General features: G+C 47.2%; 1 protein-coding gene across 3 annotated transcripts in view; it reads left to right on the top strand.

Moving 5' to 3' along the window:
* ASH1L (ASH1 like histone lysine methyltransferase) overlaps positions 1–21,534 on the top strand; it is a 72,700-nt gene that overhangs the window by 30,495 nt on the left and 20,671 nt on the right. For 2 of the 3 annotated variants that reach the window (XM_053369092.1, XM_053369091.1), the window contains exons 4-8: positions 3,473–3,574; positions 6,498–7,200; positions 8,085–8,264; positions 13,900–13,994; positions 18,306–18,379. In XM_053369092.1, coding sequence (XP_053225067.1) covers positions 3,473–3,574; positions 6,498–7,200; positions 8,085–8,264; positions 13,900–13,994; positions 18,306–18,379 — 1,154 coding nt within the window. The remainder of the gene's footprint in view (positions 1–3,472; positions 3,575–6,497; positions 7,201–8,084; positions 8,265–13,899; positions 13,995–18,305; positions 18,380–21,534) is intronic. The other variant, XM_053369093.1, reaches the window with a different exon arrangement.

The following is a 21,534-nucleotide window of genomic DNA, read 5'->3' as shown; positions in this document are numbered from 1 at the left end:
ATTCAGGCTTTTAGACCTTGCTGAGAAGCCTCCACACCAGTATCTAGTGGCACTCTTGCTGCCCTTCTTGCACCTACAAATACCCCCAGATTTGACTTGTTACCCCTCCTCTTTTCCCATAGGTTAGGCACCTGGTTCCCCCCAAAGCCCCCAGTTTAGCTTCCCTCTTAGAGGCTGAGTGCGGCATCCTCCCTCAACGGGTTAAGTCTGAAAAGCAGGAGGAGAAAACAGGTTGTGTTGGTTAGTGCAGTTCTGGGAATTTCCCGAGGAATTCCATTACCGTGAGTGAACTGACTTGGATTTGATCAGAAACAGCCTTAATTAGAAGGAAAACAGACATTTTAGGCCGAAGCCTGCCGAGTGCCATCTCTGAATCATTGCGTCTCTGCTAGTGCATTTAATTGGTGAGTCAGATGAAAATGTATCGCTTTCAGTAAGTGCGCTTCCCACAATTGAAACCAGCTGTTTTCATCTGAGAGCAGCTTTCAGCTCTGCGCTTGGCTCGTTCACCTTTCCTTGCCACATCTCAGGCATGTTGTGCAGCAAAGGCCCTGGAGGGCTGTGCATTTAAGTAGCGCCGAGATAAACACCTCTGGAACTTTCCTCCTTTGGCCTGCGGCACACACACACTGTGGAGGCCGTTGCAAGCTTGATCGCCAAGGCTGCGCTTGGTTTCCTGACAAGCGTGCCTATATAACATACGACGAGACCCATAATTTCACGTGGTGCTCTTAGCATCACCATCACCACCATTCACTTAGCCAGAATTAATGCAAAAAGAGAGAGAAAATCGTCTTCAAGTTTGCAAACATGCCCCCACTTAAAGCATCAATATACAGTCTCCTCTGTAATGAGGTTCTGTTTAATTTATTTATTTTGTTTGTTCAGTTATACTTAAAAGCCTACTTTTCACGAATGGTCCAAGGGCAGGTTGCAGAAATGTCCCAATTAAAATGATAAAACAGGTACAAATTATATTAAAGCCGTAAGATAAAATGACAGAAGTGAACTAGAAACAGAATTAACGAAGGAGTAGCACCGAACAGTGCAGCAGCAGGGGGTAACTAATTTTACTTTCATAGAATTGTAGAGTTAGAAGGGATCACGAGGGTCATGTAGTCCAAGCCCCCTGCAGTGCAGGAATCTTTTGCTCAATGTGGGGCTGGAACGTTGGTGTGCCTGCTGCTGATTGGGACTGGTAGAGCAGAAAGCAGTGATCCTGCAGCAGGGGGAGCCAGAGCTAATGACAGGCAGAGCCAACTACCAGTAACTTTGGTTTTGTCTCCAGTCCCCTCCTTGCTCAGTTGTACAATGGGCAACACTGAGATTTAGGAGGAGGGAGCCGGTTCGGCAGCTGATTGAGAGCAGATTGAAGCTGGTGGGGCAGTACTTCATTTGCCGTAATTGGGAACAAATTCCTATGCCCCACAAATAACCCAGAGATGCATTTTAAATAAAAGCACACATTCTACTCATGTAAAAATACGCTGATTCCCGGACCATAAGCCGGCCGGATTGAGAAGGTGTTTGGGTCGGATCCAGCCCCCGGGCCTTAGTTTGCCTACCCATGTCTAACTACTACACCACACTAGCTGGCTGTTGAAAAGCAGGGGCTAGACTCTTCAGTTTTGCAGAAGCTGAACCCTCTCCAGCTTTCTCCAGGGAGTGTTCTCCCTCAGCCTGGCTAGATGAAGAATGTTTGTGATAACTTTAAATAGGAAGGTGAGAGGGGAAAGTTCAGCTCTTCTCAGGCACTCACTCCTTTAGACCCTCCCACCCCCAGCTTTATACATGGGGGGGGGGGTGTGACTGCCCTCGCAACATCTATTTTGCCTGTCTAGACATCAGAAACGATACTTATGAAAGCAGGGGGTGTGTGAGATAGCAAGTTTCTGTCCCATTTATCTTCAGCAGTACTCTTGATGTGCAACGGTGCTGAAGGAGAGTTACCGCGCAGCCCAAAGACAAATTATCCTTATTGGGAGCATTCAGAAGTTTATTTGTCCAACCTCCCTTGCCAGCTCCACAGTCACTCTATAACAGGGCTGGGGAACCTGACTCCCCCTAGAAGTTGTTGGACTACAACTCCCATCAGCCTCAGCCAGCACAGCCCAATGATCAGATTGTTCTGCTTGGTATATTTGCAAAGGTTTGATAAAGGCCTTTTATTTTAGTAAAACAATGCTTTCAAATAACGCACGGTATTGGAGATACTGTCCCTAGGCATTACTTAGCTTTTTGCTACTTAGAAGGAGGGAGAAGAAACAAAAGCTGAAAATAGAAACCACCAGCATGGCAATAGTATTATCTGGGCTTAAGGGGGGGGGGAGTATGTAGACATCAGGATTATTATGCAGAAATGGATAGAAGTTCATATTTTTCGAGGAAGAATCTCAGGCTGCTGTTTGTGATAAGCTGGGGAAAGGATGAACAACATGTGTGTGTGTGTATCCAAGTTCTGACAAGCTGTTGTGACATTTAAATACTCTCTGGTGTGTTTCCCTCCCCATTCCCCCAAAGTTCCAGGTGGAAGAGTACAAGAGACACTTAGAGGTGGGGGGTAAAAAATGCTGTGTGTGGACTGGGGTGTTGAACCAATTTCTCTGGATGTCAGTAGAGCAGTGGGAAAAGGAAAACTGAGAAATCGAATTTCATTAAACCAGATGTGCCAGGTGTTCCTTTCAGTGGAAGGATGGATGGGACAGAAGGGAGTGATGGAGAGAAAGCAGCCGTGGAGAGCTCCTCTTAAGTGGTGGTTGGAGCCTTCTGACATGTTTTTGTAAATGCTGCCTCTCACCTGGTGGTCTTTTAGATCGAAACATTTCCTCTTTCTCAACTGCAGCACCGGAGTCCAAATTGAACATGTCTGCTCTATATTCCATTTTGTGTTCTTCCCCCCCTTTTTTTTTGCCTATTGTTGTTGCCGTTATTAGATTTTTTTAAAACTGCTGTTCCCCAGAAGGATTCAGCGTTGGTTACAGCAAAACAAAGTACAGCATTGAAAACAGTTAAAAATAAGTTAAAGTCACTTGGATGGTTCTTGAATATATCTCAAGTGTCAAAGGCCACTTTGTTATTATTGATGTGCTTGGGCTTTAGAGAAATAGCACAAGATGCAAATGGAGGGCAGCCAGTCTTTGCCCCAAGGCGCTTACAGTTGAAAGGTGGGGGAGGAAGAGGAAGGAGGAAAGCAAGGGCTGAATGCATACCTAGGCTTCATTTCAGCTGAACACAAAACCACAGGGGTTCATCTAGTGCAGCGTTTCCCAAACTTGGGTCTCCAGCTGTTTTTGAACTACAATTACCATCATCCCTGACCACTGGGGATGATGGGAGTTGTAGTCCAAAACCAGCCTGAGACCCAAGTTTGGGAAACGCTGATCTTGTGGTTCCTTTTGATCATTTTCTGACATTGGTAAGCACAGCTTAAAAACCTTCCGTTTCTTTTTGACACACTTTTCTCCTTTGCCAGGAAATCTTCCAGCACAAGACAAACCCTTGCAGAGGCCGTCAGAGGGCACGAGCTGCAGCCCCTCCAGGAAGAGGTCTTCATCCGAGAGCACATCTTCTACAGGCAAATAAACCTCCTGCTGCTTCTCAAATGAGGATAGTGATCCCATGGGCTTCCAGATGCTGTTGGACTTCAGCTCCCATCAGCCTCAGCAGCAGTGGCCAGGCATCATCTGGAAGGCCACAGATTCCCCATCTCTAACCTACGCCTATGTCCCAGCCAATCTAGGATCTCATATTAAACGCACTTATAGAGAAGTGTATAGTAGGTGTGGGGAACCTGGTGGCCCTCCAGATGTTGCTGGACTCCCATCAGCGCCATCCAACATAGCCACTGGTCATAGATGATGGGAGTTGGCATCCAGCCTCATCTGGTTGTGGATCCTTTGGGCACAATCTGCCTCATGGGAGGCAATCAGCTTTCCATCAATTAAAAACCCACCACGTAGGAAGCCCAGCAGATACACAGGAGTCGGATTTCTCAGTAGCTGCTGTATTAACTTCAATATGTCAGCAGTGCGGCTGCCTTGGGTGTTGTCTTCAAATGAGTAAAAAATGAGGTAGAAATTATAAAATAAATGGGGAGTCAGTAGGCTTGTGACTCCTTTTGGAACTTGGTGCTGAAGAATCACAGAATCATACAGTTGGAAGGGATCCCAAGGGCCAGCTGGTTCGATTCCCTGCAGTGCAGGAATCCTGTCCACAGCCATCCCTGGGTGGGCTCGAACCACCAGCCTTCTGGTTAACAGCAAGATGGCAATAGACACCTCTCCATGATGAAACTTCTATTCAGAGTGCAATGGGGAGTAATACAGAGCTCATCAATTAATCCGACTCCTGCACCAGTTGGGTTGTTGTTACTTGTCTTCTAGCTACCACCTTCGCTTTAAGGTGTTTCCAGGTGTGCCGCTTTTTAGCAGTCTTTATGACAGGTGGGCTAAATAAAGGTTTTTGCTGCATAGGAAGAGAAGAGGAAGTGGGTACGGTCACTTTTGTGGTTGCTGGGCAGCCATGGAGGTGCCCTGTATTGCTCCCGGGTCAACCACCCAATCAAGTTGCCTAGCCAGTCGCCTTAAAGAATGCACTTTTAGGGTCATAGCATTATGGAGACAACAGAAGGTTCTTCTGCTTGTGTCATTCTTCACAGGAGGAAGCTTGGAAGAAGTATCATCTATTGTTATTAATAAATAATAATAATAATAATAATAATAATAATAATAATAATAATAATAATTTGATTTATTACCCTTCCCTCAGTTGGTAGAGCATGAGACTCCTAAGCTCAGGGTTGTGGGTTCAAGTCCCATGTTGGGCAAAAGTTTCCTGCATTACGGGGGGGGGGGTTGGACTAGATGACCCGCATGGACCCTTCCAACTCTACAAGTCTGTGATTCTCCCCTTCCCTTCACCCCTAATGGCTCGGGGCGAGTCACAGCAATTTAAAATGCAACACTAAAAACAAATTACAAATGTACGTATTTATAAACCTGTCTCAATTGCTTATTTTAAAAATCTCTTAAGCAGTATGCAACAGCAGCACAAAAAGCAATAAAAAATTGTAGAAACAGCAACAAGTAAAAACAGGCCTAAGAGTGTCCCGTCTTACAAATAAGGGGAAGTCCCAGGTGGGATTCTCCATGAATTTCAGTCCACATCTGTGGTCATCTTTCGGTTCCCTCAAGTGACTAATGTGACTCCTACTTTTTATTCATTTTTATTTATTCCTTATTCTCGTCTTCATCCCCACCCCGTCCTTACTCTAATTAAACTGAAATAACCAAAGGGGGTTGGGGAAAGCTTATGTTGTGGCCTAAAGTACCGTTGTGCTGCCAGTGTGGCTGGGCTACAGCTGTCGGCTGGTACAGAGAGGCTGAGCCGCAGCTGGAAAGATAGCAGCAGGTGGCATTTTAAGCAGTTGACACCATGCGAGACAGATGAGGAGAGTGAGGTTAGGTTGAGACAGTGTTAGAATTGGATTGCGGTCGGGGAGGAAGCGATGTAGATTGGGAGGGGTCAGAATGCGATAATGAAAGCTGCTGATGTTGCCCATCCTCACCGTGAAATTCTCCCTAGGCACCGTAGCCTTACGAAAAACTTCCTTTGTTAATCAAATGCTCTCTGGTCCTCCCTGCCTAGCGCTGCAGCTGTTACCAGGCTCATGCGGTTGGGGTTGCCTGGATCCTCTTGGATCGTTTCCAAAAACGGGAGCACCAGTTCAAGGGCAGACTATCGAGACTCAGCATCTCCCCCCCCCCAAGCCACGTTGTGTAGCTGGATTAGCATCGGTTAGTGCAGCTGCTTAGGCCCCTCTATTTCCTCAACAGATGGTGAGCTTGCGAGGAATCCCAGATAATTTCACCCTCCTCAAAGGAGCACAGTGTGAGGATGGCCATACACAACCCTAAAAAATCAGAAAGCTTTTAACCAGCTTAGGCTGGCTTACCAGCTGCACCCTTTCTTGAAGAAGATAGACCTCACTGCTATCATTCAAGCAATTGTAATTCCTGATTAGAGTAATTCCTGGAAAAGAGTCGGGGGAACTTCAACTGGTCCAACTCTGATACTGCTGGAATTTGGAGTGCAGCTGGTTGGCTGGAGCACAACGTTGTTCCATCGCCGTTGGCTAGTTAGTTACTTGCTTCTGGGCCCTGTTCAAGGTACTGGTTGTTATTTCTAAAGCCCTAGATCCTTTTGCTACCTGCATTTAAGCAGTCAGGGTGTTGTTGGTCATGGCTCCATAGTTGTGGAAAGTCCTCCCCAGAGAAGCCCACCTGGCCCCATCACTTATAGTCATGTGGTTAAAGGCCTGTCTTTTTCAGAAAGCTTTTAATTATTGATGCTGCTGCTAAAGTTGGAGGGTGTGTTTGTACTACAAGTTATCTTATTTCATCTGCTCAAACCTATGTGGCATATATGTATTTAAAATAAGTGGAAAAATGAAAATCCGAACCTACTTATGCTTCCTGATGTTTCTTCTCCTTCTCCAGTGGCCCCGCTTCCTTCACGAAGTACAAGGCTCGGGACTGCAGTTGAAGATCCTGTGGATAATCTACTGCAGCGCATGGCTCAACATGAAAGCCAGGGTGCCCTGGACAAGACCCTTGAGGCCGTCATGACGCACACACCTGTTCTGCCCTCAGGTAGCCCCAGCCGAAGCCCCAGCAGGGAGAAGAGCAGCGGGCTCTTGATTCCGGGCAATGCGGGTGGCGACGGCATCTCGCTCCTTTCAGACCGGTTGTTGAGCGGCTACTCCCCCCATCACCTCAAGAGGAGTATGGTGGAAGCCATGCAGTGCCAGGCGAGGAAAATGTGCAATTACGACAAGCTTTTGGCCACTAAGAAAAACCTGGACCACGTCAACAAAATCCTCAAAGCCAAGAAGCTGCAGAGGCAGGCACGGACTGGCAATAACTTTGTGAAGCGCCGGCCCGGCCGGCCCAGGAAGTACCCCTTGCCCTCAGTGGTTTCAGTCCACGCCCTCCAGGTGAGCCGCTTTGTCAGCCAAGAGCTGGACGGCGGGGGCCAAGGCTGCCTGCTCCACTGCGGTCCTGACACGGTTACTGATGCCATAGAATCAGTGGTTCAGGGGGTTAATGTGAAAGGCTGGAAGAGGAAGCGGTGGCTGGAGGAGGAGCAGGCCAGGAAAAGGCAGAAGCCTCTACCAGATGATGAGCAGGAGAGCAATAAAAGGTAATCTCTCTACATGTGAACACTACTGGTTGGGCTTCAGCTTTGGCCCTCCCAGAGTTTGCAGAACTACAACTCTCATCAGCCCTAGCAAGTATTGCCTGATGGCCACGGGTGATAGGAGTTGCAGTTCACCAACAACTGACGAGGCCAAAGGCTTCCTGTATCTGAACTGCATGGAGGATCTGAGTTGCACAGAATTGTTGTAGGTGTGCATAAAAGTTTCTAGTCCTCATGATCCATACAGTATAAAATAAAAACAAAGACAGCATCATGACCACTGAAGAAGGGAATTATGCACCAGCTGACCTTTGAACACACAAAGCTGCATCAGATCGTTGGTTCTTGGGCCCAGTCTTGCCTACTCAGGCTGACAGCAGCTCTCCCAAGATGTCAGGTAAAGGTCATTCCCTCAACTGCTGTCAGATACTGAACCTGGTATCATTGGCAAGTAAGGCCTTGGCTATGACTGCCGTACCTGACCAGGTGTCCTCCAGATGTTTCTGGACTATAATTTCCTTGCTGGCTGGGACTGATGAGAGTTGTAGTCCAAAACATCTGGAAGGCACCAGGTTGGGGAAGCCTGAGCTGTTGGAGCTACTCTGGGCACAGTTTTGTGCAGAAGCAACATACAGATGATGATGACTGGCCCATCTAGCACAGTATCATCTGTTCTGACTGGCAGCCACCTCTCCAAGGTCTCTGGTAGGCAACCAAGGTTATTTGAACTGGAGATGCCAAAGACTGAACCTGAGACCTTCTGCATGCAGAATGCATACTCTGCCCCTGAATGATGCATACTCACTGCATAATTTTTCTCCTGCCATACTTGCTGCTGGTCTGATTTACCTTTCCTGGTTTCTTCCCCCCTCCCCCCACCTTTCCAGCTTTTCTGAGACAACAACAGAGTCCCCTCCTCCTGATGAGGCGATAGTGAAGCCACGTGAGCTGGAGAATGTTGAGCAGCCTCTGACTTCCCTTGTGCAGCGTGAGAAGAAAGCTCCGCGCCCCCCAAAGAAGAAATATCAGAAGGCAGGGCTCTACTCTGATGTGTACAAAACCACCGAGTAAGTCGGACCTGCTGAAATGTCATAGCCTGCTAGGTCAGTCCATTACCTCCCCCTGAATTAGGACGCTTGGAACCATAAAAATTGAAAATGCAGGCCTGCAATGACACTGCAGACCTTCCCAGGTAACCCTGGTCTGAGAGAGACCTCTAGAAGTCTTGGCCGTGATGCTCAGTTGCCATCCTTGAAGGAGCTCAAAGTTATAAAGCACATAAAAAATTTTTCTTTTCTTAAATTACATCTACATTTTAAAACTTTCTTTTCTTTTCTGTTTAGCAATAACAATCTCCCCAGCTACCCTTCTCTGCCCTTTCAGGTCAAAGATTAGATGGAAAGAAAGGGAAGATAGTAGTGGAGATAAAAGCAAATTGGTGCCGGGGGTGGGGAGCATTTAGCTCTAGGATTGGAAACTTTTGTGAGCACATCTGGAATGCTGAGAGTGCCTTGGATCCATATTTTTCTACCATGTTATTGATGGCAAGCACTGGCACTTTTGGGGCCATTTTGCCCAGGATGCCTCACTCTGAGCAAAGACCCCTGTGGCCCTTTCTCAAAGTGTCACAGGAAGAGGAAAGCTTCTGTGGATATCTGGTAGTGGTGGGGGAGGCATGTTTGAGTGCCAATTTGCTGTGACTTCCACATGAGACAGTTGTCTCAATTTGCCTTATGGTTGGGCAGGACCTGATTTCACTGCCCTAAAAGACTCACTGCGTTCAGAAACTCAGATATATAAACTAGGTGGCAAATGGCTCCTTAAACCAAGGTTACAGTCGCCAAAACAGAATGTCTAGTTGCAATTTTGGGTCAAGACGCTGCTAAATTCATATTTTTCAAATGATGGACTGGCTGGGATTGATTCTCAGCTAAACATCTGGCTAGTTCAGTTGACAACCTTGAGCTAGGTTAAGAGCTTTGAGAACTGAAAGAAGAAAAGTCACTTGATCCAGGGACAGTCCACATATTTACTGGCCTATTATATGACCTCTTTCTCTTAATGGTGACTGTTCCTGCTCGGTCTGGTTCCAGAAATTCATTTTGATTGTGCAGATAATATATAACCGATAGAATTCTACAGGGTGGGATGAAATTCTACAGGGTAGTGTGTGAAAACAGTTCACATCCAATGATCCCCAGGCATGCACCTCCAGATGGTGGAGATCTCAAGTATTATCCTGGTGCCTAGGCATCTTCACTTGATCACAAGTGGTCACAAACCAGGTGCAAAATTCGCCCAGTGCCTGGCTAATTTCAGATACTGCCCCTGAGTGTCCCACTTTAGCAAACATAATGCTGCACTCTGATCCATTGAGAAAATGAGAGTGGGGTGTGGTTGTAGCATGTGGAAGAAGAATTTCACAAGGCCACAGGGACAGTCCTGATCTTCTGACCGTGTAGCTTCATGTGCTCATCCTGGCCAGATGGCAAACTGATGTTGGGCTGGTTAGTCCAGAGAGACACTAAAGGGGAAGCCCCTCTTTATTGTTCTCTTGAGGCAGGTTTTGGGAATTATCTGCTTCTAAACAATGACATAAAGGGGCACTCGGAAAGTGGAGTACTTTCATCTCAGTCCTATTTAACCAGTTTCCTGAACAGCGCATAGCAGTGCAGGCCCGTTGAGTGACTGATTTGCCCAAGGTCCCATTTTCAGGAGGAAGTGGGCTGAGGCCCAGTGGCAAATCTTGTTGCCGCCGGGTGTGTGCTTGTAACATACTTGAGAACATAGGGAAACCATTAGAATATGATTCACATCAGGTTGGCACGTTTGGACCCCACCATCCCCGCAACATGAGTTGCTGTAGTTTTCATACACCAGTTGGCACAAACCTTGGTTTTTTTGAGCCTGCGTTAGCCCAAGGGAGACAGCCAGTGCAGGCATGCCGTCGCTCTGGGATGCAATCTGATGCAACTTTTCGTCTCCTCTCTGGAGCCCACACGCAAAATTCCTGAATGGTAGCCAAGTTAAAGAATACTTTGCTCACAAGATGTGTGACTCATCAGCATTTCCTTTCCTTTCCTTTTTTGTTTAAAGGACGGATTGGAAGCATCTCCTCTTAAGACCAGGGAGCGGCTTACTCTCCTGAGAACCCTTTTGGCAGCTCTGCTCGCTCTCATAAATTGCTTTTCCCCAAGTGAGGAAGAATTTTGCCACTTGGCCTCTGATTGTTCTTTGGCGATGGCAGAGTTTTCAGGGAGAAAGGTGTTCCATGGGAAGTGAACTGAGTCTGGGATGAATTGTTTCTGCAAAAGTAAAAACACAGGGAGCTTTTAGCGGTGCATTAACCCGAAAACATATTCTCCTTTTGTGAAAGATATGCAAATTGGAAATTCCCCAGGGTTGCATTAAAAGGAAAAACAAAACAAACCACACACTTTGAAATCACATCTCTTTAAAAAAGATCCTAACATTGAAATGACACATTATAGACACAGACATTCATAGAAATAAAAATACCAAATGTTTATCAGTCAGCCTTCTGTTTCCAAAGGCAACTATGTCAGCATTTCACAAACACTTGAGCAGAATTCTGATATTTGAAATGCAAACCACTGTATTTTTAAGTTATTGATGAGTATAAGTCTCATCAACATGATATTTATGGCTCCTGATGAAGAGTGAGTGCTGGGGAAACTCTCTTTTCTTTGGTAAAATGAGCAAACCTAAGGCAGGCGCTTTCCACATGTTCACTTAACATTGATATGTTGGAGGTATCCCCAGCATTTATAGGTAGGGCTGGGAGAGACCCCTGCCTGACACCCTGGACAACCTCTACTGATCAGTATAAGAGACAGTGCTGAGCTATTTGGACCAGTGGGTCTGTATCTGGATAAGGCAGCTTCCCATGAGATAGAGCTCAGCCACAAATAGCATCACAAACGCAGACCAGAAATGCTGTTCAGTGGGGATAATTGCGGGGTGGGGGGGGTGGAAACAGGCCTCTTTGCTCGAAAGTAAGGCTGTTGTGTAGATAAAGAAATATTGCTTCATTGATTTTATTTGGTTATCAGATTTATTACCTGCCATTCACATTAAGATCACAGGGCGGGTTTCAATGGCACAAATAATGCAATTCGAAACCAAATAAAAACCTGATAAATTAACAATTTGTAGGTAGATAACAGAAATACTTTTCAGCTGTCAAAGGCCAGGATAAAGAGAGATGTCTTCAGCATGCAATAAAGCAGAATAACGATGACACTAGATGTAGCTCTACAAGGAGGGAATTCTGTGGTTTTGGCGCTGCCACAGAGAATGCTCTCTTGCTGGCTGCCAGCCTCTGAGTCTGGGAAGATGGCAGGGCAACTGTGAGGGCTCCCTTCTGCTGATGTTAATGGCTGGGAAGATCTGCAGGAAAGGAGGTGGTCTCTCATATACTTGAGACTTTAAGTCAGTCATGTCTGTGAACACCTTTGAAACAAACAGGCAACCAGCAATTGCTGCTTTAAAACAGGAGTTCTAGATGGCACCCCAGCCTGTAACTTGGCTGCTGCATTCTGGACCACGGGACAGCCCCTCGTAGAGCACATTACAATAATCCAGAGGCTGGAGTACATTGGCCCAAGTCAACCTGTCCAAAGCAGGCTGCAGCTGGTAAGTTAGCTGGACTCATTTGCAGCCACCAAGACCACCCAGCCCTTGAATGTCAAAGTTGGGTTCCAGAAGTACCCCAGTTCTCTGCACCCGCTCCTTCCAAGAGAGTGCAACCCTGTCCAGAGTGGGGCTGCGAGTTTTAATCTACCAATCAGCAAATTTGTGGAGAGCTAATAATTAAATGATTTTTCTGAAGGGGGAAAATGTGCACATGTGCCACACCAGCCATTGGTCTCAGGAGAAGTTCTAAGAGAGGATGGTGTCTTGCCACTGGAGAGTTTTGCAAGTACAGTCGCACCTTGGAAGTTGAATGGAATCCGTTCTGGAAGTCCATTCGACTTCCAAAACGTTTGGAAACCAAAGCTCAGCTTCTGGTTGGCTGCAGGAAGGTCCTGCAGCCAATTGGAAGCCCTGTTGGGACATTCGGATTCCAACATTTGCAAACTGGAACACTTACTTCCGGGTCTGCGGCGTTTGGGAGCCAAAACGTCCAAGTACCAAGGTGTTCAGGATCCAAGGTACAACTGTACTTCTGTTAAAAACTGTGTGCGTTTTTGTGTCCTCTGAAAAGCGTTTAATAAGTGTCGTCTATTAAACCTTGAGGCCCTCCTTAAAAGCTGGGGGTTTTTTCAGACTGTCGGAACTTCATAAATGGTTTTGCTTGCTGTGCAAGAGGGCGGAAAAAGCTGCCGTGGGTGGGGGTGACCTCCATCCCAGTCGGACAGAGGTTGTGATGGTGCAAAATGGGGCCCTGACCCCTCTCAGGACGTCCAGAGCAATGTACCCCCCTTGGCCCTACCAGTGTTTGCTGCTTGTTTGGGGTTGTGCTGGAGAAGTTTTGGGCCTGCACACCTAATTATTACAATGGTACAGTACCCTCTTGTGGCAGTACAGTTTACTGCTGCGCTGGCGGTATAGAGGCTTGTTGAAAGTAGGTCAGCAGAGGGCAGTTCTATCAGCCAGTATGTGCTGCACACACTGAAAATAAATTAAGAGCTATAGGACCACTCCTAATTTGCAGGTTTTAGTTACAGGCGGCTGGCTAAATCTGCAGGCCTTTTACCGTGAATGTGCCGGGTTGAAGTTAGTGGACGTAGTGCCCTGTGGCTGTACAGTATTACCATTCAGAGAGTGTTTCTTTAATAGATTATGAACCTGACAATGGAATGTTGAGGTTAGGCTTGTTTTATTTTAATGTCAGTTTGCTCCTCTTTCCTCTACGAAAATGACCTTTGCACATTTCTCTGTAATCATTAGCACTGGAAGCTTGTGATACTTTGAGGGTTTTGTTGTTGCTTTTTTTAAAAAAGAGAGAAATTCTCATCAGTTGCAGAGAGGTATCGCTGCTCTAAGTTCCAGTCCAGCTACTAAGCTCCCTTTAGCCATGTCAACTCATTTTGACGATGGTCGCGTTTTGAGCTATCGCTTTGGGCTGTAGCAGAATGGCACTGTTCCACAAGCATTTAAACCCCTTCACCAAAATTGAGCTTGGCTGTCTTTGGAGTGAGTCTTGAGATTGCTCAGCAGTAGTTATTAGCTCACCCTCTTACCCCTGCCTGAGAGAATAGCTTACCTATAGGCAGTTGTGGCTGGTGCCCATTGGGACTGGTGGGGAGGAAGGCAAGTGCCCAGCATGTGGGGGAACCAGTGCCAATGACAGGCAGAACCAACTAACTGTAGCCTTGTCCCCATCCTCCTCCCTGCTTAGTTCTGTGGGGCAACACTGAGTCTAAGGAGGAGGGAGCTGACAGGCATTGCCATCCACTGATTGTAAGGAAGAAGCCAGGTGGGGGGGATAGCTGAGGTCAGACCGAAGTTGGTGTGGCAGTGCCCCCATTCACATTAATGGACCAGCCTCTGCTGCCTAAAGCTGCAAATGGAATTCAAAACAGAGGGAGGATTCCAAGCGAAGATTTGCGGCTCACAGGTCACGCTCTCCCCTGTTGTGCTATGTTGCCTCTGGAATGTGGTGAAGGGTGCAGACCCTGGTGACACAGCACGGTCTTCTACGATCACTCACTTGGTTCTTCTCTCTTCCATCCCCAGCCCCAAAAGCCGACTGATCCAGTTAAAGAAGGAAAAATTGGAGTACACTCCTGGGGAGCACGAGTACGGATTGTTCCCGGCACCTATCCACGTGGGTGAGTGGGTTCTCTGTGCATGCTTTGAATGGGCCCTGCATGCGTCCTCTCAGCCAGAGGACGTGAATGGCCCCCAGGATATCATTTGGGTACTTGCGGGGCAGGGGGTGGGTGCCTGAACCGACCCCCAAAGGAGGAAATTCCTAGTATGGGTTCAAGACCCTTGTTTCTGGGCCAACGCAGAGCCACTCATTTGGGGAGGGGGGTCGTGAAACACTCCTCTAAAATGCTGTAGGTCATGTGCAGTCGAGAGGGATTTTAGAGACTGCATTGTAAAATAGCTCATTTACTTTCCTGACTTGTCACTTTTAAGTCCTAGGAGTGCACCGCTTTGCTTTCTTGGGAACAATGCAAGCCCATACTAGTCCAATATTTGTGTGCTTAGATTTGTGCTGGAAATAGGATTGACAGTTGTACCATGCGCTGTGGAGTTCAGCTTTCCCACCCCACTCCTGGTCTGCCGCAAGACGGTGGCTGAAGTTCCCTTGCACTTTTCAAAGCTTGCTTTGCAGGCATGACAGCTAAAACTTGGGGACATTTTGCACTGTAGTAGTGATCTTTTTGTTTTCCAATGCATGTCTTACCAATAAAAAAATTCACTGTGGAGCGAACAAATTTTTATTCATAAAGTGTGGCCCAGAGAAAAAAGTTTGAGAACCACTTCTATAGCAGGGTAGCTGTGCTAGTCTGTAAAAGTGAAAAGGCAGAAAGTTCAAGCATCTTGCTTGTTTGTGGAGAGACTTGAGGAGAAAGGTTTATTTAGTCCCTTTAACTTGAGCAGCCTTGTTAGTGATCCAGCTTGAGCGTATTCCAACCCCAGGGACCGTTTTTTCCTTATTTAAAGGTTGAGACTTGTTTGTGCCTTGGGCTTGCGCTCCTTCCCCGCCCCGCCCCCCCAATCCCTCGCCAGGTCACGGCCCTCCAGTTTATTTGCGCCAGGAGACACAAACAAACATGTCCTATTAAGATAAGGCAGCTTTAATGACTCTGCCTGGCGTAAAGGCAGAGCAGTCTCGCCTCCCCAATCATGTTAGGAGGATTATTTCTCTGCTGGGCTAACTCCTTGTCTGGGTGCCTCCTTTTATTGAGGTGGGGGGAGAGGGAGAGAGAGAGAGCACTCCCTACTCTCTGGGCTGGCTGCCAGGCCCTTGAAAGAGCCTTTTGTTTTAGCCAGTGAGGTCATAGAAGTGAAAACAGATTCCCAGTGGACTTTGCTGCTTCCTGGAACTCGCCAAGCACAACTTGAGGCTTTGAAAAATAAGAACAAATTTTAAGAGCAAGCTGTAAAGACAACATGACAGCTGCTCTTCTCTCCCCACCCCCCACCCCACCCCCCTGCACAAAAAAATAGTTTTTCAGAAGTGAGAAGAGGTGCCTGCAGCATCACAGGAAAGCCAAGGCCAGGGGCACCCTGCTGACCCCTCTGGGCTTTGCTTGCCTCCCTTTGCTCCCCTTTGCTGTTGCATCCTAGCAGAGGGTGAAAGGTGGCTCTCTCTTCTTTTAAGGCTTAGCAGTTTGTTTTTGTTTGAGCTCATTTGCCCTGCTTATCTTGGCATGGTTCAAACACCGTGAAACTCCTTGCCACCTAATGCCTGCTCAGACAAGCTTACATGTGTCTGTTGTCTCGAAAACATTCAGGTTACAGCTCTGGTGAACCTTCAGAGGAGGAAGCCGGGTAGCTCAGTTGGTTGGAGTGTAGAGCTGATGAATGCCAAGGTTGCAGGTTTGATCCCCTTAAGGAACAGCTGCATATTCCTGCAGTGCAGGGGGCTGGACCAGATGATCCTCAGGGTCCCTTCCAACTCTATGATTCTAAGTTAGGAGCTGTAATCTCTGTTATCTTTGAAGGTGGGTTGTCTGGGACTTTGAGGTCCGAGCTGAGAATGTCCTGGTTGGGGACTAAGGCTGTGTGCACAGCATACATTTAAAGCACATTCCCCTCCACCTCAAAGAATCCTGGGAACTTAGTTTGTTAAGGGTGCTGTGGATTGTAAACTACGGTTCCCAGGATTATTTTGCTGGGAGGGAGGGAGAATGTGCTTTAAATCACATAATTGTTGAGCTGGAAGAGACCCCAAGTGTTCTGTCGTCACAACCACCTGCACACCTGCAATGCAGTCATCACAGCTCAATAATCCTTGACAGATGATCCTCCAAGCTCTGTTTAAAAACCTCCAGTGGAGGAGACTCCACCACCTTCAGAGGTAGTCAGTTCCACTGTTGAGCAGCTCTTACCATCAGAATCTCCTTTCAGGACATTTGAATCCATTGGTTTGGGTCCTACCTTCTGGAGCAGCAGAATACAAGCTTGCTCCATCTTCTGTGTGACAGCCTTTCAGATATTTGAAAATGACTATCATGTCACCTCTCAGCCTTCTCTTCTCCAGCCTAAACGTACCCAACTCCCTCAGCCATTCCTTAGAAAGCTTGTTTTCCATATCTCTTATCATCTTGGTTGCCCTCCTCTGCACACCTTCCAGCTTGTCAATATCCTCGAGCTGTGGTGCCTGGAACCAGACACAGCAGTGTTGAGCACAGCCTACCAAGGGGTCAGCAAACTTTTTCAGCAGGGGGCCGGTCCACTGTCCCTCAGACCTTGTGGGGGGCCGGACTGTATTTTGAAAAAATAAATGAATGAATTCCTATGCCCCACAAATAACCCAGAGATGCATTTTAAATAAAAGCACACATTCTACTCATGTAAAAACACCAGGCGGGCCCCACAAATAACCCAGAGACGCATTTTAAATAAAAGCACACATTCTACTCATGTAAAAACATGCTGATTTCCGGACTGTCCGCGGGCTGGATTTAAAAGGATTGGGCTGGATCCGGCCCCCCGGGCCTTAGTTTGCCTACCCATAGCCTAAGCTTTACCAGTTCAGGATAGTGTCTCTGCAACTTTCAGGACTCTCTTCAGGGACAGCGGGGAAAGGATAGTGGCACCCGGGCGGCATGAAGTCTCTGTATCTGCCAGGCTTGTTATAAATAACTAGGGGTCGGGCCTCCAGTCTTGTCTGATCAATACAGTGCATCGTATTATTTTCCCTGGCTTTGCGAGGTTTCAGTTCAAGTGCCACTTTTTGGCAAGTAGCCTCTGAAAACGTGGGCTGGAGCAGTGGAGCACGCTCTCCAGGTCTTAGATTGCGAGATGGCTGCTCTCAGCATCTTGGAGGGCTGCAGGTTCCCCAGCCCTACAATTAGAGCTTTACAAAACTGCACAAGGCAAAGGGAGAACTTTGTCTTCCCTTCTCTCACATATAGTGCCTGTTCTTTAGGGTTCCCCAGCAAACCCCACAGGGGAAAAGTGCTTATTGACATTGATGTATAGACTTGGCTGCTGCCAGAGATAGCGATGGCTCCCCACTTAAATTGAAACGGTGGAATAGGGAAAACTGCAGGGATGGAGAATGCCCCCCCCCCCCGGGCTGCTAGCTGGGCTGTTCTTCTGAGTACATGGGTCCTTGCAAAGGATTATAAAAATCCACAGGGATAGGCTTATCGGTGGCCATTTGTCACCAGGGCTAAAAAAGCATCCACATTCAGAGACAGCCCCACCATATCTGAATAGCCATTGGCTAAGGGACAGGAGGGACGCGGGTGGCACTGTGGGTTAAACCACAGAGCCTAGGACTTGCCGATCAGAAGGTGGGCGGTTCGAATCCCCGTGACGGGGTGAGCTCCCGTTACTCTGTCCCTGCTCCTGCCCACCTAGCAGTTTGAAAGCACGTCAAAGTGCAAGTAGATAAATAGGTACTGCTCCGGCGGCAAGGTAAACGGGGTTTCCGTGCACTGCTCTGGTTCGCCAGAAGCGGCTTAGTCATGCTGGCCACATGACCCGGAAGCTGTATGCCGGCTCCCTCGGCCAATAAAGAAAGATGAGCGCCGCAATCCCAGAGTCGGCCACGACTGGACCTAATGGTCAGGGGTCCCTTTACCTTTACCTTTAAGGGACAGGAGAGGACTGTTGCCTTGATGCCCTGCGCTTTCCCAGAGACATCTGGTAGGTCACTGTGTGAGGGAGGATGCTGAAGCAGGTAGTCCCGTGGTCTGATCCAGCCAGGGCCGTTCCGTTCTTCCACTTTCCCTCTTCATTTCAATTAAGAGCTGCACCAGGACGAACTTCACTGGTACATTTTACACCTGGTTAATTAGTATGTGTGGCAGGGACCTTCGTATTTTCTGCCTCAGTCGCCAAGACGTCTTTGGTCTGCTTCTGCCAGTCAAGCTCTGTTCATGGTGCGTGTGTTTAGGAAAGAATAACTGCATGACTTTTGTATTTCTTCTTCTCTTCCCCTCCCCCCACTGCAGGGAAATACCTACGCCAAAAGCGAATAGACTTCCAGTTGCCTTATGACATTCTTTGGCAGTGGAAACATAATCAGGTAGGGGACTATCTTTTTTTTTAAAGTCACATCCTTCCAAGGCTGCATTCCAAGATGCTTGAGAAGAATCAAATGGTTTCTGCTGCTGTTGCTGCTGCTGCTGCACTGATACTAGCTGTGCATTCAGGAGTCTTGCTGATGTTGAAACTGAGGGAGGAGGCTGGGTGGGTGGGAATCCTTGAATATATATTTAATGCAGACAATTTCCATTGCCTCCCTCCATCCTTCTTCGCCTGCACACACATACACACACACACACAGAGAGCGCTGCTTTCAAACTAGCAGCAGTTTTGCTTCTCAGAAAGCGTCCATCCTTAATCCTACCGGGGACTCTTATTCTGATAGCGCCTGCCTGCTTCTGCTTCTGGGATCTTGTGTTGTTTTTTTGACACGCCTCTGGAGAATTCAGATGTTCTGCCAGCAGTGCTGAAAAATTTCAGGCCTTATTTTTCTTGGACCCAGTCCCGAGCAAAGAGAGTAGAGGTTTGGTTTATTTTTGTTATTGTTATTATTATTGTTATTATTATTCCAATTAGAAGCTGATGTTTGGGGGTCAGAAGGAACGCACTGAATAGCCTGCCTTGCGTTCTTTCCAAATAGCTCCCTCATTCGTCCATGGGCTAGGCTAAAAATAGGGTGGCGTTCCTTCTGACAAAAGGTTTCCACCAGAGGTTTTGCAGTGGGATTTTGCCTAGCCTCTGCTCTTACTCCAGATCGGTGGACTTCAGTGGGCCTAAACCAGGCTTCCTCAACCCCGGCCCTCCAGATGTTTCGAGACTACAATTCCCAGCATCCCTGTCCACTGGTCCTGCTAGCTAGGGATCATGGGAGTTGTAGGCCAAAAAACATCTGGAGGGCTGAGGTTGAGGAAGCCCGGCCTAAACCCAAGACCCACCTTGGACTCACAACCTGCAACATGGGACCCACTTTCACATTTTCACTTTTGATTTATATATAATAATGCTGATGCACATTATTAATCCTAAAATGGTGATGCACTGAGAAGCATACCTCAGCATTACTACTAAATGAAAAGCAGCGCCCTGCCCTCTCCCACTGGGCTCCACACCTGCATGGTGGGGTTAATAACACCAGCTTCCCTTTGAGGACTATTTTTAGGGTTACTGAGGACTAGTGGATGTGGAGCACTTTGAAATCCAGGGCTGCATACACACCCCGTGCATTTGAAAGCACATGGCTCTCCCCCACAAAGAATACCAAGAACTGTAGTTCGTTGAGGGTGCTGGGAATTTTAGCTTGGAGAAAACTGCAGTTCCCAGGATTCCATGTACTGGGCTGTATGTATGCAGTCCAGAAGGGACAATGTGTGTTATAATTAAGCATCTGCTTTTACCCGTTGCCCACTTTATTTAGCAATATGCTATAGAAACAAGGAATTGTTCCTACCAACCCCATTCTGTTCAGTGATTCAGCCCCCTCTCCAAAAATATATATATTTTTACTAATTGCAAAGCTTGCATGGTTTACAGTTTACATTTCCTCATTTCACATTCCTAACATGTTGCGGGGAAACTCCATAATGAGATCTACAGGCGTCTTTAAGTATTGTCGAAAGGAGCAGATAGTACCTGGTTCCAAGCACGTCTGTCTCTGACAAAACTGGTTTTGGATTCTGCGTCTTCTTTTTGAGAGGGAATGATGTCTTTGCCCCAAAATAGGCCGTGCTGATTTTAGTCAAGAAGCTGCATATTTGTTGGATTCTTTGATATGGCGCTCGAAACGAGTATAAGCGTCTGTCTATTTTTTTGCTGAACTGCTCCAGAGGTGCTTTATACTAGGCTTGTGAGAAAGCCTTCCCCATATAGACAAAGCTGCGAGGCTTTGGGAGCCCCGTGGACACTCTGGGGCCACCTGGTCATGCAACATTTCTGAAACTGAAGTTAGTATAGAGCTGGTTGCTCTCTTGGATTGGGGAGCCCTACCGTTAAAAAGGGGAAATGAACATTGTGGCTTGGGTCCAAAGATCCTCTTCAGTTTGCATTAAAGTCTGTTCCACTCCCGTAGCTCATGGGGGAGCATTCAGAATCCCGGCATCTCCAGGGAGGGCTGCTTGAAACCTTGGGGAGCTGCTGTCAGTCAGTGTCTAGATGGACCCGGTGGTCTGACTCAGTACAGTGGTAACTTGGTACTCGAATGGCTTGGCTACCAAACAGATCGGCTCCCAAACACCGCAAACCCAGAAGTAAGTGTTCCTGTTTGCAAACGTTTTTTTGGAAGCTGAATGTCCAACACGGCTTCCGCTTGAGTGCAGGAAGCTCCCGCAGCCAATCGGAAGCCACGCCTTGGTTTTTTAATGGTTTCGGGAGTCAAACGGACTCCCAGAATGGATTAAGTTTGAGAACCAAGGTACCGCTGTATAAGGCAGTTTCCTGTGTTCCTAGAAGGGCTGCCTCTGAGCATTGCCCAAAAACCGATGGCAACCCAAAGAAGCTCTTCCACCTGTGCAAACATAATTTTATTTGTAGACCACCTTTCCACAGTTCAAACCATGTTCAAGGCGGCTTACAACATGCAAAAAAATGCATGACTACAACATAACAAAAGTGGTCATAAGCAATAAATAAAACGTTTAAAAAATACACAACCAAACTTAATGGTTTCCACGTGAATCACAACAAGATCTAAAATAAAGATACGAAAGAACAACAGCAACATCTCTCTCTGCAACAGCAACACCCCAGAAAACACCCCAGCTCAAGAGTCGGCTCAGCAGTCTCAGCTTTTTGTAGCTGGAGTCAGCCAGGGCTCTCCCCTCCCAGGCCTGGTGGAAAAGGCCTGCCAGGCAGGGAGCATGTCTTGCAGGACTCGCAGCCAAGATGTTCTCACATGCCCTTTTCAACATCATCTTAATGGCCCTCTGGATTCTATGTGCCACACCTTTGTATCTTCTGTTTTCCATCACAAGTGTAACACACTGAACTGTGGCACTGAGCTGCATGAGGTTTTAGAACAGCACTAAGAAATGTTCTCCTTCCCCTCATGGCTCTTTGGATCCAGGCCAATAAATGTTTTCGTTTTTAAAAAACAAAAAAATAAGATCAAAACCTTTCTCTTGTAACAAAGGCTTTTCTTCATTAGGCTCTGTCAGGCATAAATCAAACCTTCCTTTCTGGGAAAAATGCAAATTTTTATTC

Source organism: Podarcis raffonei, chromosome 16 (genome assembly GCF_027172205.1).
Source record: "Podarcis raffonei isolate rPodRaf1 chromosome 16, rPodRaf1.pri, whole genome shotgun sequence".
NCBI lineage: Eukaryota > Metazoa > Chordata > Lepidosauria > Squamata > Lacertidae > Podarcis > Podarcis raffonei.
The sequence above is the reverse complement of the archived record's forward strand: the minus strand, read 5'-3'. Positions and strand labels throughout refer to the sequence as shown.